At 43.5% G+C, this 20,509-nt stretch overlaps 1 protein-coding gene across 1 annotated transcript in view; it reads left to right on the top strand.

Moving 5' to 3' along the window:
- The window catches only part of DNAH2 (dynein axonemal heavy chain 2), a 120,414-nt gene that overhangs the window by 68,195 nt on the left and 31,710 nt on the right, over nt 1-20,509 (top strand). Inside the window, exons 41-60 of the mRNA XM_037028307.1 lie at nt 481-606; nt 6,119-6,337; nt 6,578-6,695; nt 6,904-7,040; nt 7,596-7,733; nt 7,822-7,980; nt 10,478-10,630; nt 10,827-10,918; nt 11,264-11,462; nt 11,617-11,841; nt 12,937-13,041; nt 13,786-13,974; nt 14,181-14,266; nt 14,405-14,535; nt 14,678-14,827; nt 15,178-15,345; nt 15,606-15,766; nt 16,033-16,172; nt 17,525-17,657; nt 17,762-17,901. Coding sequence (XP_036884202.1) covers nt 481-606; nt 6,119-6,337; nt 6,578-6,695; nt 6,904-7,040; nt 7,596-7,733; nt 7,822-7,980; nt 10,478-10,630; nt 10,827-10,918; nt 11,264-11,462; nt 11,617-11,841; nt 12,937-13,041; nt 13,786-13,974; nt 14,181-14,266; nt 14,405-14,535; nt 14,678-14,827; nt 15,178-15,345; nt 15,606-15,766; nt 16,033-16,172; nt 17,525-17,657; nt 17,762-17,901 — 2,969 coding nt within the window. The remainder of the gene's footprint in view (nt 1-480; nt 607-6,118; nt 6,338-6,577; nt 6,696-6,903; nt 7,041-7,595; nt 7,734-7,821; nt 7,981-10,477; nt 10,631-10,826; nt 10,919-11,263; nt 11,463-11,616; nt 11,842-12,936; nt 13,042-13,785; nt 13,975-14,180; nt 14,267-14,404; nt 14,536-14,677; nt 14,828-15,177; nt 15,346-15,605; nt 15,767-16,032; nt 16,173-17,524; nt 17,658-17,761; nt 17,902-20,509) is intronic.

Here is a 20,509-nt window from a genome sequence, read left to right as displayed (position 1 = left end):
TACCGAGTCCTATGGTGGAAGAGGGTGAGTGGCCTCTCTCTCAAGGGGAGCAAAAGCCATGGCCTCCACCATGACAGGCCTTTATTTCTTTTTCTGGGCACATTACATGATCATCCTTATTTACTACGCACAGGTTCCATTTAGGTGATTACCTTTTACAGAAAACAAAGGAGCCAATGCCACTAATCACGTCCCAGAAGAGGGATATTTGCAAATGAAAAGGGAAAAGTGGTTGAACCAGTTACACTCCGTACTGGGGAGTTTTAGCATGGATTTTAGGAAGTTACAGTAAGCACTTGCTGTCTGGATTCAGGGTGAGGGACTTTTAGCAAAAGCAAGTCTCAAAGTGGCCTAGGTACATAGCAGGCCTGGTTCCCCACGGGAGAACCTATCTGTGGGCGTAGGTCCTGTGCATCTCCAAGTGGGAGCTGGGCCCATGCCATGAAGAATGGTCTCCTACAGCTGTCTTTCCCCATCTAGGTTTTGCTGCTATCAATGAGGGATATGAACATTGCCAAACTAACTTCAGTCGACATGCCATTATTCAATGCCATCGTGCAAGATCTATTTCCCAACATTGAGCTGCCTGTCATTGATTATGGCAAGGTATTTTTTTCTTAATACTCTTCCTGACCTCATATGTGAATGTAGATCTGGGAACATGACACTTGGCTCCCAGGCCTTGTTCTGCCATTCACTAGCTGTAACTTTGAGCAAAGCAGTTGGCTTCTTTTGAGACTTCCTTATCTGTAAAATGATATAGACCTATGCAAACATTCTACACTCTCACCACAACTCCATACTTCTCTTCCGCCCCCTAACTCATTGGCTCAAGTACTTCTACTCATTGCTTCTTTGACTTCATTGAGATCTCCATCTACTGGCCTTTCTACTCTCTCTATTCCCATTTGACCTCTCTTGCCTCTACTTCTCTCCTAAGTTAGGGAGTTTTGAGGAGAGACTGCTAGGAACTGTGTGATTATGGGAGAGCAGTGCAATCAAAGGGGGTGAAGGAGGAGGATTTTAGAAAGTACACGCATTTTCTTTCTGGCAGTGGTAGTTCAGGTACCCTGAGTTACCCTTTCTATTGAAACCACTAAAATGCTAGATAAAAATATAAAAATACATATTTTTTAATGTATTGCTAAGTTGGAAAGAAAGAATTCTGGGATGGGGAGGGGAAATAAGAGCAGGGAGATCAGTGAGTGGAGAAGCTGACTTTCTCCCTGAAAATTTTGTTGAATTTAAGGTACTTGAGAGAGAAGATAAAGTAACCCAAGTTTGAGGTACAATAGGAAAGCCAGTACTGCATAAACTTCAGTCTGCAAGGGAAAATATCCTCAGTAAATGGGAAAATGAGAAACTCAGCATTGAAAAGGGTACATACAATAAAGAAACTTGCTTATGTTGACAGATGATGGGGAGAGGAGCTAAAATTTTTGAGATTTCCTAACCACAAGTCAGCCCTTACATGGTTCAGGGTCATAATTTATTCTATATACTGTATAATTCCAAAACTCTCAAACTTAAAACTTAATTTTAAGTAGTTCCTGATTGCTAGTTTCCCCCAGGGGACTGACAGAGCAAATGCAAATTAATTCTGGAAGAGGAAATTTCAACTTAAGCCTCAAAGAATTATAATAAAAATTTAAGATAGAAGTCCAATAAAATGAGCAGCTCCTGGTCAAAAGTCACAAAACACACAAGGGAACACACTAGCATGAATGGAAAATGGAGGAACAACAGAATAACAGAGTCAAATCCCTAAAGACTTCAGATATTGAAAGTGATCAGCACAGAATTTAAAAATAACTAAGTTTAATATGTTTAAAGAAATAAAAGAGGAGCTTGAAACTATGAGCCAGGAATAAGAGACTTCTAAACTAAGTAGATTTGAAAAAGAACCAGTAGGATTTCTATAAATGAAAAAATGTTACAATTGAAATGTAAAACACTTCAATATATAGAGCACTTATGGGTGAAGAAAGTGGATTAAAAACAATTTTGTTAGCTTTTGAAAATAGACTATAATACTCTAAAGATATTTTTATTATTTTTAAAGACTTTACTTATTTATTTTTAGAGAAAGGGAGGGAGAAAGAGAGGGAAACATTAATGTGTGGTTGCCTCTCATGCACCCTCAGCTTGGGGACCTGGCCTGCAACCCAGGAATGTGCCCTGACTAGGAATCGAACCAGTGACCCTTTGGTTCTCAGGCTGGCACTCAATCCATGGAGCCACATCAGCCAGGGCTAAAGAGGTTTTTTAAAATAAGGCATCTATATCCAAAAGTATGGGGAGAATGGAAGAAATATAACAAAAATTTTAGACATAAGAAACAAATGAATAAATCATGCCTTAGCAAACCTGAGAGGGCTGGAGGTGGGAAAAGATGAGAGACAGTTCTCAAAAGGCCAAGGATTCATGGAATTAGATTCCTCTGTGAGTAGGGAATGAAGGAAGTGTAGCTACGATAAGAAGTATTGGAGGGAAACTGCCTTGGAAGATCTCTCGATCTTCCCTTCTCAGTGATCCCAAATGACTGTGTCTCTCCCACTTTGGCAGAAGACTAGAGGGTAAAATAGTAGATCTCTGGACTGGTGGACACTGGAATAGCTGAGGGCGTGAGTAAATCCTATTAAAAATGGGGATTAAGTGAATGTTTACACATTGACTGCTGAGGCTGTCTTCTTTCATCTCTCAGCTCCCAGAATACTGACAGCAAGACAGGAAATTGGAAGAGTTTTCTCTGGGGAATCTGTCTAGTCTAAGAGGAATGACCAAAATATGGAGAATAGTAATTCCCAATGAAAGTCCTAGATAAATCATCTACAGGGATACTCACAGTCTCTAAGCCCCACTTGCACTCAGGGCTTTTGTTCAGTTCTTTACCCATTTGTGTGTGAGCAGAAAACCAGGGGTCACCACACATCTGAGGAAAGCCTCTGACCAGAAAGCAGCCAGAACAAGTAGGAAAAAGCAAGTTAGAGAAAAGAGATAATACAAAGAAGAGGTTTTCTTTTTTTAAATCATTGTATTCTCAGAGATAAGATTAAGATAGTATTGCCACGAAATATTATTTTTAAAAAAGTATTCCAAAAAATAGAGCAGACAAAGGGAAAAAGAGATAAGATTCAAAAGCCAGTCAGGAAGGACAACAGCCAAGTAATAGGAGTTCCAAAAAGTAAGGACAGAGGAAATGGAGGGGGTGGGGCAGGATCGAGAGTGAAATGATTCAAGAAGAATCCCTAGAACCGAAAGATCTATTTCCAAAATGAAAGGATCCACAAATGCATGATGCAGTGGATAAAATAAATCCTTAACAAGGCCCATCATTGTGAAATTTTAAAACATCAGGACAAGGAGAAGACTTAAGCTTCTCCAGAGAGGGAAAATTTAAAAAAATATGTAATATGCAAAAGATCAAGAATTTAAATGTTGGACTTCTCAGTAGCAATATTGAATCTATAAACAATGGAGCAGCCTTCAACTCCATTCTCAAGGAAATTATTTGCAACCTCAAATTCTATTCCTAGCCAACCTGTCACATGGGATGCTAGATAAGAGATATTTCAGACATGCAGACTCTCCAAAAATACTACCTCCAATACATGCTTTCTGAGAAAGTTAGTAGAAGGTGTGTTCTACCGAAATGCAGGCATATCCCAAGAGAGGGAAATAGAGGACACAGGATGGTGGCTGTGCACCTGGCGTAGAGAAGTCGCTCCAGTTCAGAGTAAATTCGAGTGCTTCAGGAGGACTTCTGAAAGGAGATTCATGCCTCCTGTGAATGCATGTTTTGAGAGATTTAGTTAACAGCTAGGGTTTGAAGTTGTTTTAGAGATCAGCAGGCTAAAAATGAAGCAAACAAAAGACAGCAACTATTAGCCTCTAGGGGAGAAATTGTTCAAGAAAGGGAAAATAATTATACATTGAATAGTACACAATGTTATACTAATCTTTCACTGTTTAGAAGAGACACAACTAAAATATAAAGACAAAGGGTTGAGAGTCAAAGAATATAAAAAGATATCTCAAGTAAATACTAATCAGAAGTAAGATGAGATAGCAATATTAGACAATATAGCTTTTTAAAAATTTATTTTTAGAGAGAGGGGAAAGGAAGGCAAAGAAGAGGGAGAGAAACATCCATGTGTGGTTGCCTCCCATGCACGAACCACCAGGGACCTGGCCCGTAATCCAGGCATGTGCCCCAGACCAGGAATCAACTGGTGACCCATTGGTTCACAGGCCGGCACTCAATCCACTGGAGCTACACCAGCCAGGACTAGACAGCATAGATTTTAAGGCAAAAAGCATTACTATAAATAAAAAGAGTCACTTGATAGAAAAGATTCAATTTACCAGGAAGATAAAACAATTCTAAATTTAGAGGCACCTAAAAATATAGTCTCAAAAGAAATAGAGCAAAATTTTACAGAATTACAAAGAGAAATAGACAAATGTAGCATTGTAGTGGAGATCTTAACATCTTCCAGTAATTAATAGGCCAAGCTGACTAAAAATCAGGATATAGAATATTTGAACAATACAATCTTGATTTAATAAACATCAGTAGCAGTTGTGTTCAATAATTCAAAAATACTAATTTTTTCCAGTCCCACATAGAATATTTAGGAGGTTGACCATGTAAAGGCTATAAAGCTGCTTCAAAAATTCCAAAGGAATTTAAAACATTTTCTGATCACAATCATAATTCTACTGATATCAGATGAAGTTGCCTTTCTGGCAATTAGAATATTAAAGGAGAAGGGGGACATTTCATGATGATAAAAGGGTCCATGTCCCAAAAGATCTAACAACTCTAAATTTGTATATACTTAATAATAAAACTATAAAATAGATAAAATAAGACTGACAGAACTAAAAGGAGAAATTGATAAAAATCACAATCCTTATGAGAAATCTTTATATACTTCTCTCAGAAATTGATGAAGCAAGAAGATCGGAAAATCCATAAAGGTGCAGAATGGAATGCTTTTAACAGACTTGACTTGACACATACAGAACATTTTATGCAACAACTGCACTAACATAATCTCCTCAAGCGTGCATGGAACTTCTACCAAAACTGACCATGTGTTGGTTATTAAGTATAGGTCTCATAAATTTCAAATGATTGAAAAGTATACATAGCATGATCTCTGACCATGATAGGGTTAAACTAGGGATCAATAACAAAATATAATTTTAAAAGCCCAAATGTTTGGAAATTAGGCAATATAATTCTAAATAACTCATGGGTCAAAGGAGGAAATAGAAAAGTATTTTAAGCAGAATAAAAGGAAAAAATGGCACCTTAAACTTGTGGCAGGATGCTAAACATGCACACACGTATCTAACAATGGAACAGAGGTGTAATAGCCACAACGAGTGGAGGGTATTTTAAGATTAAAAAACAAAGCAGGCAACAACCCAGATAGCGGAAGAAAGTGGTAGTGGTGAGGCCTCTTAGTGGTGTTGGAGAGATGCAAGTCAAGATCTTGCTTCTATTTGAAATTATTTGGTTGTGTTGGCTATATGTTTAAAAATGTCGGTATTCTGGGACTGATCCATTATGGTCATGGTTCTGTAAGCATTTTTATCTTAGGTAATGATTTGCTTGATGTCTAGTTCTCTTACCAGACTGTGAGCTCTGAAGTAGGATGAACTCTCCTTTGTTCTCACTACCCAACACTCTGCTTGGCACATAATATAGAGGCTTAGTAAATATTCGTTGAATAATATTAGAAAAATGTGTCAGTGCGTGTCAGACATTGTGTTTTATGCTGACTATTTTATCTAATACAACAACCGTATGAGAGGAGTTACCGTCATTGCTCCTATTTAACAGATGAAGGAACGGAGACTAAGAGAGATGACTTACATTCACATGGCTGAAAGCTGGGGACCCAGCCTGGCTGACTGCAGAGCCCAATCTCTTAACTCTGCCATTGGTCAGCCTCCCGGGGAATGAATAATTGCCAGAGTGCAAAGGGTCCTGGTGCTATTTTTTTAACAGTTGGAATATTATCTTCCAAAGGCATTGGGGAGATTTGAAAGTCCTTTGCAGTCCTCTTCCTTTCTCTTCTACTTCCTGTATTTCCCGTTCTCTCAGCTGCAGGAGACCATCGAACATGAGATTCGAGAAATGGGCCTGCAGATTACACCATTCACCCTCACCAAGGTCCTCCAGTTGTATGAAACCAAGAGCTCCCGCCACTCCACCATGATCGTGGGCTGTACAGGCAGCAGCAAGACTACGGCATGGCGAATTCTCCAGTCCTCCTTGTCCTCCCTGTGCCGCTCTGGAGACCCCAACTTCAACATCGTTAGAGTATGGGGTTGGGAATGTGAAGTCACTGGCAGAGATTTGAGTAGGAGGAAGCCGGTGGAGGCTGGGGGCAGGGATGCATAGGTGTCAGGAGGGCAGTGCAGGCCAGGAGACAGTGCCTGGGTCCAAGGAGGCCTAGGAGAGATGAGGGAGAGAGGGACAAGTGCAAATCCCTGGATTTAAGGGAGCTCTTAGGATTTGTGTCTGTCAGCAGGTCAAAACCACTTCCTGTGTCATTTTTAGGAGTTTCCTCTGAACCCAAAGGCGTTGTCCCTGGGGGAGCTGTATGGGGAATATGACCTTAACACTAATGAATGGACAGATGGCATCCTATCCAGCGTCATGAGGATGGCATGTGCAGGTACCCAAAGGATCGTGAGGTGGGGAGAGCAGATGCCTCAGTCTCCTGTGTGGTGGGGCATTCTCGGTATAGAAAGCTCAATTTGGAAGAAAAATGCTTGGAGAATGCTGAGGTACAAGGACACATAGGCTGATATCTGTGAGGAGAGGAGTATGGAGGGCCCTAGGTGCGAAAGCTCTGGTTTCCTTATTACCTACCTTCTACCAAGATGAGAAACCAGATGAGAAGTGGATCCTTTTTGATGGTCCTGTGGACACACTGTGGATTGAGAGCATGAACTCTGTCATGGACGATAACAAGGTGTTGACCCTCATCAATGGAGAGCGCATCGCAATGCCTGAGCAGGTACAGGGGTGCCCTGACTACCGAGTCCCTGCAGATGTGGAAGCTGGAGGGCATGAGGCAGGGCTAAGGGCAAGAGCAGGGGATCCTCAGGGAAGAGGAAGTTTTATAGCAGAACACTGAGGAGGAGGACCACTGCATTTAGGGGAACCTGTGATTGAAGAAAAAATGCTTGTCTACCATGGCTGTGGAGAACAACAGTATGGAAAAGAACCGTGTGTACTCGGAGTACTGTGTACATGGGAAGCGGCCCTCCTCATGCTCATTTCCACTGACACAGGAGGGAGGCCCTTCACTTGTGCACTTGGAATTATGAATTCATAGGCTGTAAAACCCACCCTTTTCCACCCACTCAAACAATGCAAGAGAGAGAGAGTAACTTTTTTTAATAAAGATAACCTTGAATGAGTTCTAATTTCTTTTAACAAGCAAATCATTTGTAAACCTTAGGTCTTTATTCATCCTGCCACAATTGGTACTTGGCAGAGACATCTTGGGGCACCAGAGTTCTGGGCAGGGAGGAGTGAAAAACAAGGTTCTGACAAAGTATATCCTTAGGTGTCTCTGCTGTTTGAAGTGGAGAACTTGGCGGTGGCCTCTCCAGCCACTGTGTCTCGCTGTGGGATGGTATACACTGACTATGCGGACCTGGGCTGGAAGCCCTATGTTCAGTCATGGCTAGAGAAGAGGCCAAAGGTATGAAGGGAACTGAGGAGAGGGAAGGTACCAGCATAGACTATGGGACATAAGAATGAATAAAAATCCCCTTCATATTCAACTCCAGGCTGAGGTAGAGCCCCTTCAACGCATGTTTGAGAAATTTATCAACAAGATCCTGACCTTCAAGAAGGACAATTGCAATGAACTGGTGCCCCTACCTGAATACAGTGGAATCATCTCGCTCTGCAAGCTGTACTCATCCCTGGCCACACCAGAGAATGGGGTAAGGGGGGCCAGAGCAGGGCCAGGCAGGAAGGGCTTATGACTTCCCAGGATAACTTCAGGGAAATAGCATGTCTGACACACAAGTTGAACACCTGGCTTGAGTGGAACAGAGACTACAAGGGAAGGCCACGTTGACCATGGAGGCAGTGAAGGGAGCGTGCATGTGTGTGCATGCTGGAAGGCCAAAGTAAGGTTTCTAAACGGGATATTGTACACAGTGGGGCTCACTATAATTTCCTCTTTATATTTTGGGAACTGAGGATAATTCATGTGGTTTCTCATTTCTGTATTTTTTCAAAAAATAAATATTAAATCTTGGGATACTGTTTCTGCTGGCAGCTCCCAACTTAATCTAATTAGGGGCTTTAGACATTTCCAGATTTATTGATATATAAGAAGAAAACTTTGTTCAGTTTAAAATTATGGAGTAAGGACCAAAATTGTATATTTTTTCTGTTGAGATTAAGTCACTGCCTAGAAATGTTTTGTATTGTTTTTAAAGATATTGCCAGATAATTAAACTGTTAACATAAAGTTTTGTAACAATTAAGATCCATTACAGTGTATCCTATTCATGATACAATTCATGTAACTTAAAACTGTGTAGATAAACTTTCAAGATAACATATGGAAAAAGGACAATAGTCCCAGGTGCTTGGGAGGACTGGCCAGGGAGGGGATGAGGGGAGGGGGAAGAGCACTGATGATCAGAACAAAGGGAGAAGGGCATTCATTCTAGGTAAAGAAGAATGGCCTTCACAAAGACATGGAGACACAAGAGTCGGTCCCTGCTTGGCAAGGAAGGGTGGGGTAGTGTTTGCATGCAGACCCTTTTCAGTGTAGCAGAGACCCCGAGAAGAGGATGGGGATATGTGTTGCATGCTGGGATGAGCTGGAAGGACAGACTAAGGATTCTAGACTGAATGTGATAGACAGTAGAGTCTCATCACCATTGCCCATCTACATTTTGAGGATTGAGGATTCTTCTAAGACCAAGTCCAGTATTCTGCATTGGGCAGCATCCTGTATACAACATTACCTGCAGTGTTGGGAGTTTTTTTTTAAAGATTTTATTTATTTATCTTTAGAGGGGAAGGGAAGGAGAGAAGGAGAGAAATATCAATGTATGGTTGCCTCTTGTGAGTCCCCTGCTGGGAACTGGCCTGCAACCCAGGCATGTGCCCTGACTGGAAATCAAACCGTGATTGTGTGGTTTGCAGGCCCGCACTCAATCCACTGAACTACACCAGCCAGGGCGGGAGTTTTAATTTACAACCCATCCCCAAGAGTTCCACACCTGTGGGCCTGTGGCCGTTTCACAAAGTAGGTTGGAAATTATGCAAATGATGCCAAGTTGGCTGCCCATTGACCACTTCCCCCAAGCAGTTCAGTGTCATCTGCACAACCCCACATGTACCACTCACCCTATCAAAGGGCAGCATTGGCACATGCCCTTTGGGTTGGGGGTTGAGAGCATGAGCTCTAAATATGCTATTTCTACTATTAAGTTGATACATTAAAACATTTAAAAAATATTTTTAATTTATTTTTAGAGAGAGGAGAAAAAAGGGAGAAAGAAACATTGATGTGTGAGAGATACCTCAGTTGGTTGCCTCTCGCACACCCCTGACTGGGGACCCTGCCTGAAACCCAGGCATGTGCCCTGACTGGGAATCAAACCGGTGACCCTTCGGTTGGCAGGCTGGCACTCAATCTACTGAGCCACATCAGCCAGGGCATAAATTTTAATTTTTAATTGCTCAAGTAACAGTTGAATCTAACTTCCTTTCTAAAAATTACAATTTTTTTGTACAAAGTTAAAGTTGTTTTTGATCACCTTCCCCCTCTCAGTCCTGGTCTACTTTTCTCTTCACACAAATAACTACCATAGTGTGTTTGTTTGTATGTGTCATTCCAGGCCTATTAAAAATGCACATTTACATACAAGCCCATAGATACCTACAGAAAATGTGATATTTACAGAAATGTATCATGTACTATATACCATACTTGCGATATGCTTATTAAATCAACAATATGTGTTTGAGTTCTAGACTGCCACATGCAAATGAACTTCATTGCTTTTAACTGCTGTATGTTCTGTTCCATGGTAAAACATGACATTTTTTTCATTCTTCTACTGGTGGGTGTTTAGGTCATCTACAATTTTTTGCAGTTACAAAGAAGTCACCACAAATGTCCCTGGACCTGTCTCCTTGAGCACCTGTGGGCACTTCTTCAGGGTAGACATGGTGTGGCTAGGTCCCTGCCGTGTCTTAATAACTTAGTAGAGAAGAAATTCAGGGCCCCTTCTGGGCTACAAGGAGTTTCAAGTTTATCTAAATGTTTTAGATTTAGTTTTATCTATACCCATATGGTTTTCTGAACAGAACCAGGAAGGGAGGAAAACTTTAAGCCTTTGTGATGATCTGCTAAAGTAGATCCCTCCATTTCTTATAGATTGTGAGTATTTCCCCTTGTCTTTTTCCATCCAGGTGAACCCAGCTGACAGTGACAACTATGTCTCTATGGTAGAGCTGACTTTCGTGTTCAGCATGATCTGGTCTGTGTGTGCCTCTGTGGATGAGGAAGGCCGCAGGAAAATGGACAGTTACCTCCGAGAGATTGAGGGCACTTTTCCCAACAAGGTCAGGGACCCCAAACCAGCTGTCCTGTTTTTCCTGTTTTTCCAGAACCCACCTGTTCCCTGATCCTCAGCTTCTTCTCAGGTTTCGACCTGCCAGCCCAGCTCTCTTCTTTCCCCAGGGGTCTGTGAGCGCCTTTTTCTGGATGGGGGAGAGCTAAAGGGAAGCTTTGGTAACCTGGCACACATTTCCTCTTCAGGACACAGTGTATGAGTATTTTGTGGACCCCAAGATGAGAAGCTGGACATCATTTGAGGATAAGCTCCCTAAAAGTTGGCGCTACCCTTCAAAGTGAGAGCAAGGCCTTGGGGGTGGTTTAGATTTGGGGCTGCAGTTGGAGGGAGATGTGGCTAGAGAGCTGGGGCCTAGAAGCAAAAGTGAGAAAGGAGAGGGTGGCCCTCAGAGCAGAGAGGACTCTTGAGTATAGGAAGTGAGACCAAGAGGATATGGGACTGGGGACCCAGGAGAAGGCCTGATCCCCTGGCTCCCCAGGCCCCCCGAGCCCCACAGGAGGCAGAGTTGGCGATTAGAGAGTGGTGGTGTCAGAGGAAGGTAAATTCTGGAAGGCAGAATGAAGGGGGACTTAGAAAGGAGCAGGCCAATGATCCTTGAGACACAATTCCTTTTCCTCCCTAGTTGCCCCTTCTATAAGATTATGGTGCCCACTGTCGACACTGTTCGCTACAACCACCTGGTGAGCACCTTGGTGGCCAATCAGATTCCTGTCCTGCTGGTGGGTCCTGTGGGGACTGGGAAAACCTCCATCGCCCAGAGTGTTCTGCAGTCCTTGCCCTCCAGCCAGTGGTCAGTGCTCACTGTCAACATGTCCGCACAGGTGTGTTATAGGACCCAGGGGTCAGGCAGCCCACACCCTACTCTCTCCCTGCCTTCTGTTCTCTCTTGGGACCCCAATCCCTGACTGACACTCTTCTGTAACTCCATATTTCTCTTGAGTGATGCAAGCATTCATTCTGTACCTTTTTGACCAGACCACATCCAATAATGTGCAGAGCATCATTGAGAGCAGGGTGGAGAAGCGAACCAAGGGTGTCTATGTGCCATTTGGGGGCAAAAGCATGATCACCTTTATGGATGACCTAAATATGCCAGCTAAAGACACATTTGGGTCTCAGCCACCCCTGGAGCTGATTCGCCTCTGGATTGACTATGGCTTCTGGTATGATCGTTTGAAGCAGACCATCAAGTACATTCGAGTAAGCATCTGGGGTGCTTGTTCCCTGTTCCCTCCCATGATAGGTTCAGTCCCCCCTCCACTGGGATGCCGGGATGGAATCCTCTGATGTTCCTTCCACACAGGAGTATCCCGCCTTTCTCAGGACTGAGATAACTGGCTCCTAAGGCACTGGTTCCTATTATAACTCTCCTCATTGACCCAGCTCAAAGGATACTATCCTCTAACTTTCACTCCCTTGTCAGGCCTCTTATACTGTGCCCACATGCTAACCCTGATGCCATGCCACCCAGACCTGTCTAGGTGCCCAGAGTCTGTAACTCCCCTCTCCAGCCCTTCTCTGTCTCCCATTTTTGCAGTGACCTCCCCTGTAATATCAGTTCTCCCCTCCCAACCCAGGATCTGGGCAACTACCCTCAGTCCTGGCTCTTCTCGCATGGGATTCTGAGCAACTTGTTTGTTTCTTTGCCCTGAGTCAAAGGGCAGCTGCGATTTCAGCCTCATTTCTGGGGTGCCCATGTCTCTGGCACTCAGGGTCAAAAACTCACCTAATAATTAATATATTCATATATTCCTGAGAACATATACATGTATACATGTGGATAGATATGTACATTAAAAAGGAAAAAAGGTCTAGCTTATTTAAGCAAATGTTGGTTTTTAACTTACCTCTATTTTCTAATTTGGGTACATGGATTATAATGATGAAATAAAAGCAAAATACGTTACTTTAATAATCCTTTTAAAAAACCTGCTCCTATTCCCTTTCTTCCCTTGACTTTTCCCTGCCCTTATTACTTCCTGCTCCTTCCTGCTGACTCTCTTTTTTCTACTTTCATTGTCAGAGATAATTGTGGTTCTGATCAATGCTTTGTTTCTGTGTATAAGTGTGAGGAAGTGTCTCATGAACTCATTTCTATTTTCAGTGTTATATATTTGAGCTGTGAATATTTTTACTTTTTTCTTTTAAAAATATTTCTGCCTGCTGATTCTGTCCCCCTCCCTCTTCCTACTTGTTCCTCCGTGTACTCTCTTCCTCCTGGCTCCTTTTACATCTTCCCTGTTTCTGTGCCTCCTCTCATCCCCTCTCCCCATCCGTCTTGTCTTTGCTCTCCAGGACATGTTCCTGATGGCTGCCATGGGCCCTCCCGGGGGTGGACGGACTGTCATCTCCCCTAGACTGCAGAGTCGCTTCAACATCATCAACATGACCTTCCCCACAGTGAGGGCAACTGGGGCTGGCAGAGGGGGGACTATAGAAGGCAAAACCATCAGTGTCCTAGAAAATGAGGGGGCAGGTCAGGGAGGGGGCTCAGAGCCCCCCTGAGCAGAGTTGCATACGGGAAGCTGTATTCTGTGGAGGGGAGGCTGCCATCTGCAGGAGCCTTTGCTTCTCCTGAGCGAGGAGAGCTACAGGATGGGAGTGTAGCCTGCTGACTCTGGAATGGGTAGCCTCACTGTCCCAGTGGGTAGAGAGTGCAGGGGCCCCACATAGGCTAAGGAAGGTAAATACTACAAAGCTGACAGATGAGAGCATTGCCAGGTACAGAGTGAGGCAAATGAGGCACTCAAAGGTGCCAAAAAAAATTCAGTAGTCGAGATCAATAATATTTTAATGCATTTTAAAAGTAAGCCCAAAATTTCACTATGAACAAAATACAGGCCTTTTAAATAGATATGAGATTGGAACGGTACCATACTGAGCCATATTGGAGCCTGAGTAAAAAAGAAAAATTGATAATACTAATTCTACTTATATTTAAAATGTTGGTAATTTGTTCATCATAGATATTTAGTATTAATTTAGATTTTTAACATTGCATTAAGATGGTATTTCTCTTGATTTCTGAGGGTTTTTTGGTGCCCCTAAATTCTGCCCCCAAGATGAATGCTTCACTCCACCCTTGTCCCAGGCCTGACTAAAAGGCCAGAGCCCACAAAAGTGAATCAGAGGGTCTGTTTCTAGGAGTCTCAGATCATCCGAATATTTGGCACCATGATCAATCAGAAGCTTCAGGACTTTGAGGAAGAGGTGAAGCCCATTGGGAATGTGGTGACCGAGGCCACCTTAGAGGTGTATAACACTGTGGTCCAGCGTTTCCTGCCCACACCTGCCAAGATCCACTACCTCTTCAACCTTCGAGACATCTCCAAGGTAAAACCCAGCTGACCTGGTCCCTGTGCTTGGTACAGCCTCTGTACAGGCATTCTTTTCTCAGAGTAAGCCTTGGAGCTCAGTAGCATTCCATAAACCCCAAATCACCACTGTCCTCCAGTGCCGTGTTCTCTGGCCTTACCTTTAAAATTTCTGGAGGAATTCCCTTTCCTCCCTCCACCCCGCTAGCCATGCCTCTTCTCCAGGTATTTCAGGGCATGCTTAGAGCCAACAAGGACTTCCACGACACCAAGTCCAGCATCACACGGCTCTGGATCCATGAATGTTTCAGGTGAGATGCCTGTGCCCCTCCATATCCAAGCTTCAGCAGCCTTGCTCCAAGCCCTGCCTCTACCTCACCCAGATGCTCCTTTTCCCAGGGCCATTTTTCTTCTTATTCCCAGACCTCACCCCAACTTCCTCCCAACAGAGTCTTTTCTGACCGACTGGTTGATGCAGCAGACATGGAAGCCTTTGTGGTCATTTTAAGTGACAAACTCGGCTCTTTCTTTGACCTTACATTTCATAATCTTTGTCCCAACAAACGTTCTCCTATCTTTGGTGAGTTGGGAGCTGTGGCTAGAGACTCTTTGGAGGTGGGTTAGAAGGTGGGTCAATCATGGATCCCTGGTGCCCTTTTTGGAAGTTGTTGGGGGGAAGACCAGGCACTTGAAACTCTGAACCCCCTCTTTTGATCACCCAGGGGACTTCATGAGGGAGCCCAAGGTATATGAAGACCTGACTGATCTGACAGTGCTGAAGGCAGCCATGGAGACGGCTCTAAATGAGTACAATCTGTCACCTGCTGTCGTGCCAATGTATCTAGTGCTCTTCCGAGAGGCTATTGAACACAGTGAGTATTTCCTATTCCCACCCTCTTCCCCAGCATCCCAATTATAATACATTTCCAAGGAAATAGGGATTCCTTCCCAGGCGTCTCCCTGAAGTCACCTTCCTCCTTGGTTCCAGATGCCTTTGTGGCAATGAGTGGGGCTTTTCCTTGACAGTGGTGTTTAACAGACCACCACAGGATGGAGGTTAAAAGTTGAATTGCCGCCAGGGCTTCAGACACTAACCTCTTTCTACATCTCTTGGTCCCTATATTGCAGTTTCAGGCATCCCAGTCTCTAGTCTAGGGCCTGGAGATCCCCTGAGGTTGCTCAGCCAACTTATTGTTCTTGTTCCCCATCTCCCAACCTCCAGTCACACGGATTGTGCGGGTCATTGGACAGCCTCGGGGCAACATGCTCTTGGTGGGCATTGGGGGCAGTGGGCGCCAGAGTCTGGCCCGCTTGGCCTCATCCATCTGCGAGTACATCACCTTCCAGATTGAAGTCACCAAACATTATCGGAAGCAAGAGTTCCGAGAGGGTATGGCTGGGTTTCTGAAAGAAGAAAGGGTTTGGTGCTAGGAGTGAAAGATCAAGTGCCTGACTTTCTGAGATGGTAAGAGAGAGGAGGGATAGAAGCCAGATAACAAGCTGTGCCAGGCCCATGCAGGGTATAGAATAGTGGTGTGTATGTGTTGAAAGTTGGAGTAGGGTGCCTAAATCTTAGAAAAGGAATAAGAGATGGGCTAGTGAATCTGAAGTCTGTCTGTTCCCTTTCCCTTCTTTTCTCATCTGGTCCAGATATCAAGCGTCTGTACCATCAGGCTGGGGTAGAACTCAAGGCAACATCCTTCCTTTTCGCGGACACCCAGATTGCTGATGAATCGTTCCTAGAGGATATTAACAACATCCTTAGCTCGGGCGAGGTCCCCAATCTCTACAAAACTGATGAGTTTGAAGAAGTATGATTCCTTCCATGCCCTCGACCAGTTGGTTCTTGGACCTTCCTGATTAACCCCTGGAGAAGCCCAGATCCCAGAATATGCTGTGGCACCCCCTCTATCCATCCCCCCCTTAGATGGAAGAGCTGTTTCTCTTCTCCCTCAAGGGGCCCTATTGGGTGGAGCTACTTTAACACCCACGTGCTGTCAGCTCAGCCTCTCCTGCTATCCCCTCTGATTCAGCCATTGCAACTGCAGCCCTCTGACCTTTTGTGGCTTCTGTGTAGATCCAGACACAAATCATAGACCAAGCCCGCGCAGAACAAGTGCCAGAGTCCTCGGACAGCCTCTTTGCCTACCTCATCGAGCGCGTGCGCAACAACCTGCACATCATTCTCTGTCTCAGCCCTGTGGGCGACCCCTTCAGGTAACTCCTGTTATATAGCCTTTTCCCTCCTTCCCTGTGATAGCTCAGCTGTCTTCACAGGGGTCTCCCCCTCTTTGGCCTCCCCTGTCTTCTGAAAATGAGTTCCATGGATAGTGCCAGTCTCTACACCCCGAACGCCTCATCTCCTTTTCATAGACCTTGCCTTCTTTCAAGAAGTTTCTTCTCTTTACGTAGTTGTTCACCCCTGTTTGGTGTAACTAGATTGGTTGGTTTCTTTTGGTGGGTGGAGGGGCTAAGAAGGTTGGTATTTCGTTTTTTTGTTTGTTTGTTTAATTTTTAATTGTGGCAAAAACTGCATAATCTAAAATTTACCATCTTTTCTCTGGCTGGTGTGGCTCAGGCCTGTGAACCAAAGGGTTGCCAGTTCACTTCCCAGCTGGGGAGCATGCCTGGGTTGCCAGCGGGGTTCCCAGTAGGGGACACAGGAGAGGCAGCCACACATTGATGTTTCACTTCCTGTCTTTCTCCTTCCCTTCCCCTCTGTTTAAAAATAAAATAAGTAAAATCTTTAAAACAATTTACTATATAAGCCATTTTTAAGTGTACAGCTCAGCAGTGTAATGCGTATTCACATTGTTATATAACAGATCTCTAGAACTTTCTCATCTTGCAGAATTGAAATTCCACACCCATTGAATAACTACCCATTTCTCCTATTTTCCCATCTCCTGGCGACCACCATTCTATTTTCTGTTTCTGTGATATCTCATATAAATGGGATCATATAGTATTTGTCTTTCTGTGACTTGCTTAGTTCACTCAGTGTAATGTCTTCAAGGTTAATTCATGTTGTAGCATGTGTCCGAATTTCCTTCCTTTTTAAGGCTGAATAATATTCCATTATATGTACAGACCACATTTTATTTGTCCACTCTAGGTATGACTACATTTTTTAAAGCATCTGAAAGTAGGAGGGAGTCTTCACAAGAGGCAATGTGGGTTACCATTTCGCTTATTTTTTATAATTATGGTATATGGTGCATTTGCACGTACCAGGCACTGTACTAAATATTTTACATGTGTCACCTCATTGAATCTCCTAATAACCCTAGTTAGTATGCTTGGTTATTCACATTTTAGAGATGAGGAAGCTGACATTTAAAAGGTTAGATCATGTGCCCAAGATCCACACCTAGAAAATGTGGAATTGGGTCTTTCTGCCCCCAGAACCTGTTTCTAAATACTTCACTGAACTAGTTCTGAGGAGAGCAGAATCTGGACAAGGAGCTACAGGAGCATGAGGATGAGGAACTTAGGTCCCTAGAATACAGGTAGTAACTGGAGGCTGACTCCATGAATGGACTTAACTGCCTCTCAAAACCTCTCATCAGGAACTGGATCCGCCAGTACCCAGCCTTGGTGAACTGCACCACCATCAACTGGTTCTCGGAGTGGCCCCAGGAAGCCCTGCTGGAGGTGGCTGAGAAGTACCTCGCGGGTGTAGACCTGGGAACGCAGGAGAATGTGAGGCCCTCCTCCCATGTCTCACCACACTCCCTGAGCTCTCTTCCATCGCCGTTCTCCATCTGTCATCACCCTCTGTAATATCCTTTTTCTTTTGGCCTCAGATCCAGAGGAAGGTGGCCCAGATCTTTGTCACCATGCACTGGTCAGTGGCTCAGTATTCCCAGAAGATGCTGTTGGAGCTGAGAAGATACAACTATGTCACCCCCACCAACTACCTGGAACTTGTGTCTGGATATAAGAAGTATGAAGAAGAGTAATGGATGTGGAGGGCCAGGGAGCTTGGTGTCTTTTGAGGGCAATTACTGAAACAATATAGTGGAAAATAGCCAGGAGCTGGCAAAGGGGACTGGCTCCAGGGCCCAGGTGTTAATGTGGAATGCTAGAGGTATGATGGGTCTTAATTTTGCCCAGGAAGTTAATAAAAGACAGAAGGACCTTTCGGGGATGTGGCTGTCTCTAGAGCCCTCTTCACACTCTCTTTGTCCTTATTTTCTGGAATGGTGTTTTTTTTTCTCCAACCATAATTTGATGGCAACACCACTGTATGTACCCATAATATGTGCACCCAGTCCTCTCATCTCTGCCTGTAACATCTAGACTTTCCACCATTTCTAAGAATTATATACTTAGTCATTAAGTTGTATTGAGTATCTTTTTATGTGCACAACACAACAGTCATTTGCTTTGAGGGAATAAGAAAAATGTAAAAAAAAACCCTTCATTTATTGGAGTCAGTATTTTTTTAAGGATTTTATTTTATTTACTTTTAGAGAGAGAAACGTCAATGTTTGGTTGCCTCTTGTGCACCCCCTACTGGCGACCTGGCCCGAAACCCAGGCATGTGCCTTGACTGGGAATCAAACCATCGATCCTTTGGTTTGCAGGCTGGCACTCAATCCCCCGAGCCACACCAGCAAGGGCGGAGTCAGTATTTTAATCAAAATGAAGAAAAAGCCATCTGTAATAATAATGCTAGTCAACATTTATTTATTTATTTAATATGTATTTTTGACTAGATTTTTAAGAGCATCAGAAAGTGGGCCCTGGCTGGCATAGCTCAGTGGATTGAGCGCAGGCCTGCGTACTGGATGATCACGGTTCGATTCCCAGTCGGGGCACATGCCTGGGTTGCAGGCCAGTTTCAAGCGGGGGACTCACGAGGGGCAACCATACATTGATATTTCTCTCCTTCCCTCCTTCCCTTCTAAAGATAAATAAATAAATAAAATCTTAAAAAAAAAAAAAGAAAGTGGGAGGAAGACAGAACTTGTACAGACACATGCACTGTGGGTTACCCTTGCCCACCATGTGCCAGGCACTATTTTAGATATTTACAATATACCAGTTAACAAAATAAAGCCCTTGCCTTCCCTGGATCATAGGCTTACATTCTGTTTACTATTTGCTAGTTATCATACTAAGCCCTTTACATGCATTTTCTTTTTTAGTCCAGAAAACAATCCAGTTATTTATTTATTTATTTTTTGCCTTGGGCGATGTTAAAACTTTTTTTTCTTTTTTTCTCTTATTTATTTTTATTTTTTATTTTTTTATTTTATTTTATTTTTATTTTTATATTTTCTTGATTATACCATTACAGTTGTTCTATTCCCCCCTTCATTCCCCTCCCCCCGCACACTCCCTCCCCCACCATTCTCTCCCCCTTAGTTTATAACCACGTGTCTCAAGTTCTTTGGATTCTATATTTCCCCCACTATTCTCACCCTCCCCACTACCTATTTTCTACCTACCATCTATGCTATTTTCTGTGCCTTCTCCCCCCTTCTCCCCCTCCCACTCCCCTGTTTCTAACCCTCCATGTGTTCTTCATTTCTATGGTTCCACTCCTGATCTAGCTGTCCTCTTGGTTTGCTTTTGTTTTAGGTGTGGTTGTTAATAACTGTGTGTTTGCTGTCCTTTCACTGTTCATATTTTTCATCTTCTTTTTCTTATATAAGTCCCTTTAGCATTTCATATAATAAGGGCTTGGTGATGATGAACTCCTTGAACTTGACCTTATCTGAGAAGCACTTTATCTGTCCTTCCATTCTAAATGAAAGTTTTGCTGGATAAAGCAATCTTGGCTGTAGGTCTTTGGATTTCATGACTTGGAATACTTCTTTCCAGCCCCTTCTTGCCTGTAAGGTCTCTTTTGAGAAATCCGCTGACAGTCTGATGGGTACTCCTTTGTAGGTGACTGTCCCCTTATCCCTTGCTGCTTCTAGGATTCTCTCCTTCATTTTAGTCTTGGCTAATGTAATTATGATGTGCCTTGGTGTGTTCCTTCTTGGGTCCAACTTCTTTGGCACTCTCTGAGCTTCCTGGATTTCCTGGAAGCCTATTTCCTTTGCCAGACTGGGGAGGTTCTCCTTTATTATTTGTTCAAATAAGTGTTCCACTCGTGGCTGTTTCTTTTCCCCTTCTGGTACCCCTATAATCCAGATGTTGGAACATTTAAAGATGTCCTGGAGGTTCCTAAGCCTCTCCTCATTTTTTTGAATTCTCATTTCTTCATTCCTTTCTGGTTGGATGTTTTGTTCTTCCTTCTGGTCCATTCCATTGATTTGAGTCCCAGTTTCCTTTCCATCGCTGTTGGATTCCTGGACATCTCCCTTCATTTCGATTAGTTTAGCCTTCATATGTTCCTCTAATTTGTGACTATGTTCCTCTAATTTGTGGCTATGATCAACCAGTTCTGTTAGCATCCTGATAAACAGTGTCTTGAATTGTGCGCCTGAGAGGCTGGCAATTTCTCGGTCGCTGAGAGTTATTGGCTCTGGGATTTTGAGTTCTTCTTGCGCCATCTTTTGGGCTGTTTGTGCCTGTTCCGTAGCAGGATCAGAGCCCTA

The sequence above is a fragment of the Sturnira hondurensis genome, unplaced genomic scaffold (genome assembly GCF_014824575.4).
Source record: "Sturnira hondurensis isolate 20B ecotype Veracruz unplaced genomic scaffold, ASM1482457v3 Scaffold0019835, whole genome shotgun sequence".
NCBI lineage: Eukaryota > Metazoa > Chordata > Mammalia > Chiroptera > Phyllostomidae > Sturnira > Sturnira hondurensis.
This window is presented reverse-complemented; position numbering and strand designations above follow the sequence as displayed.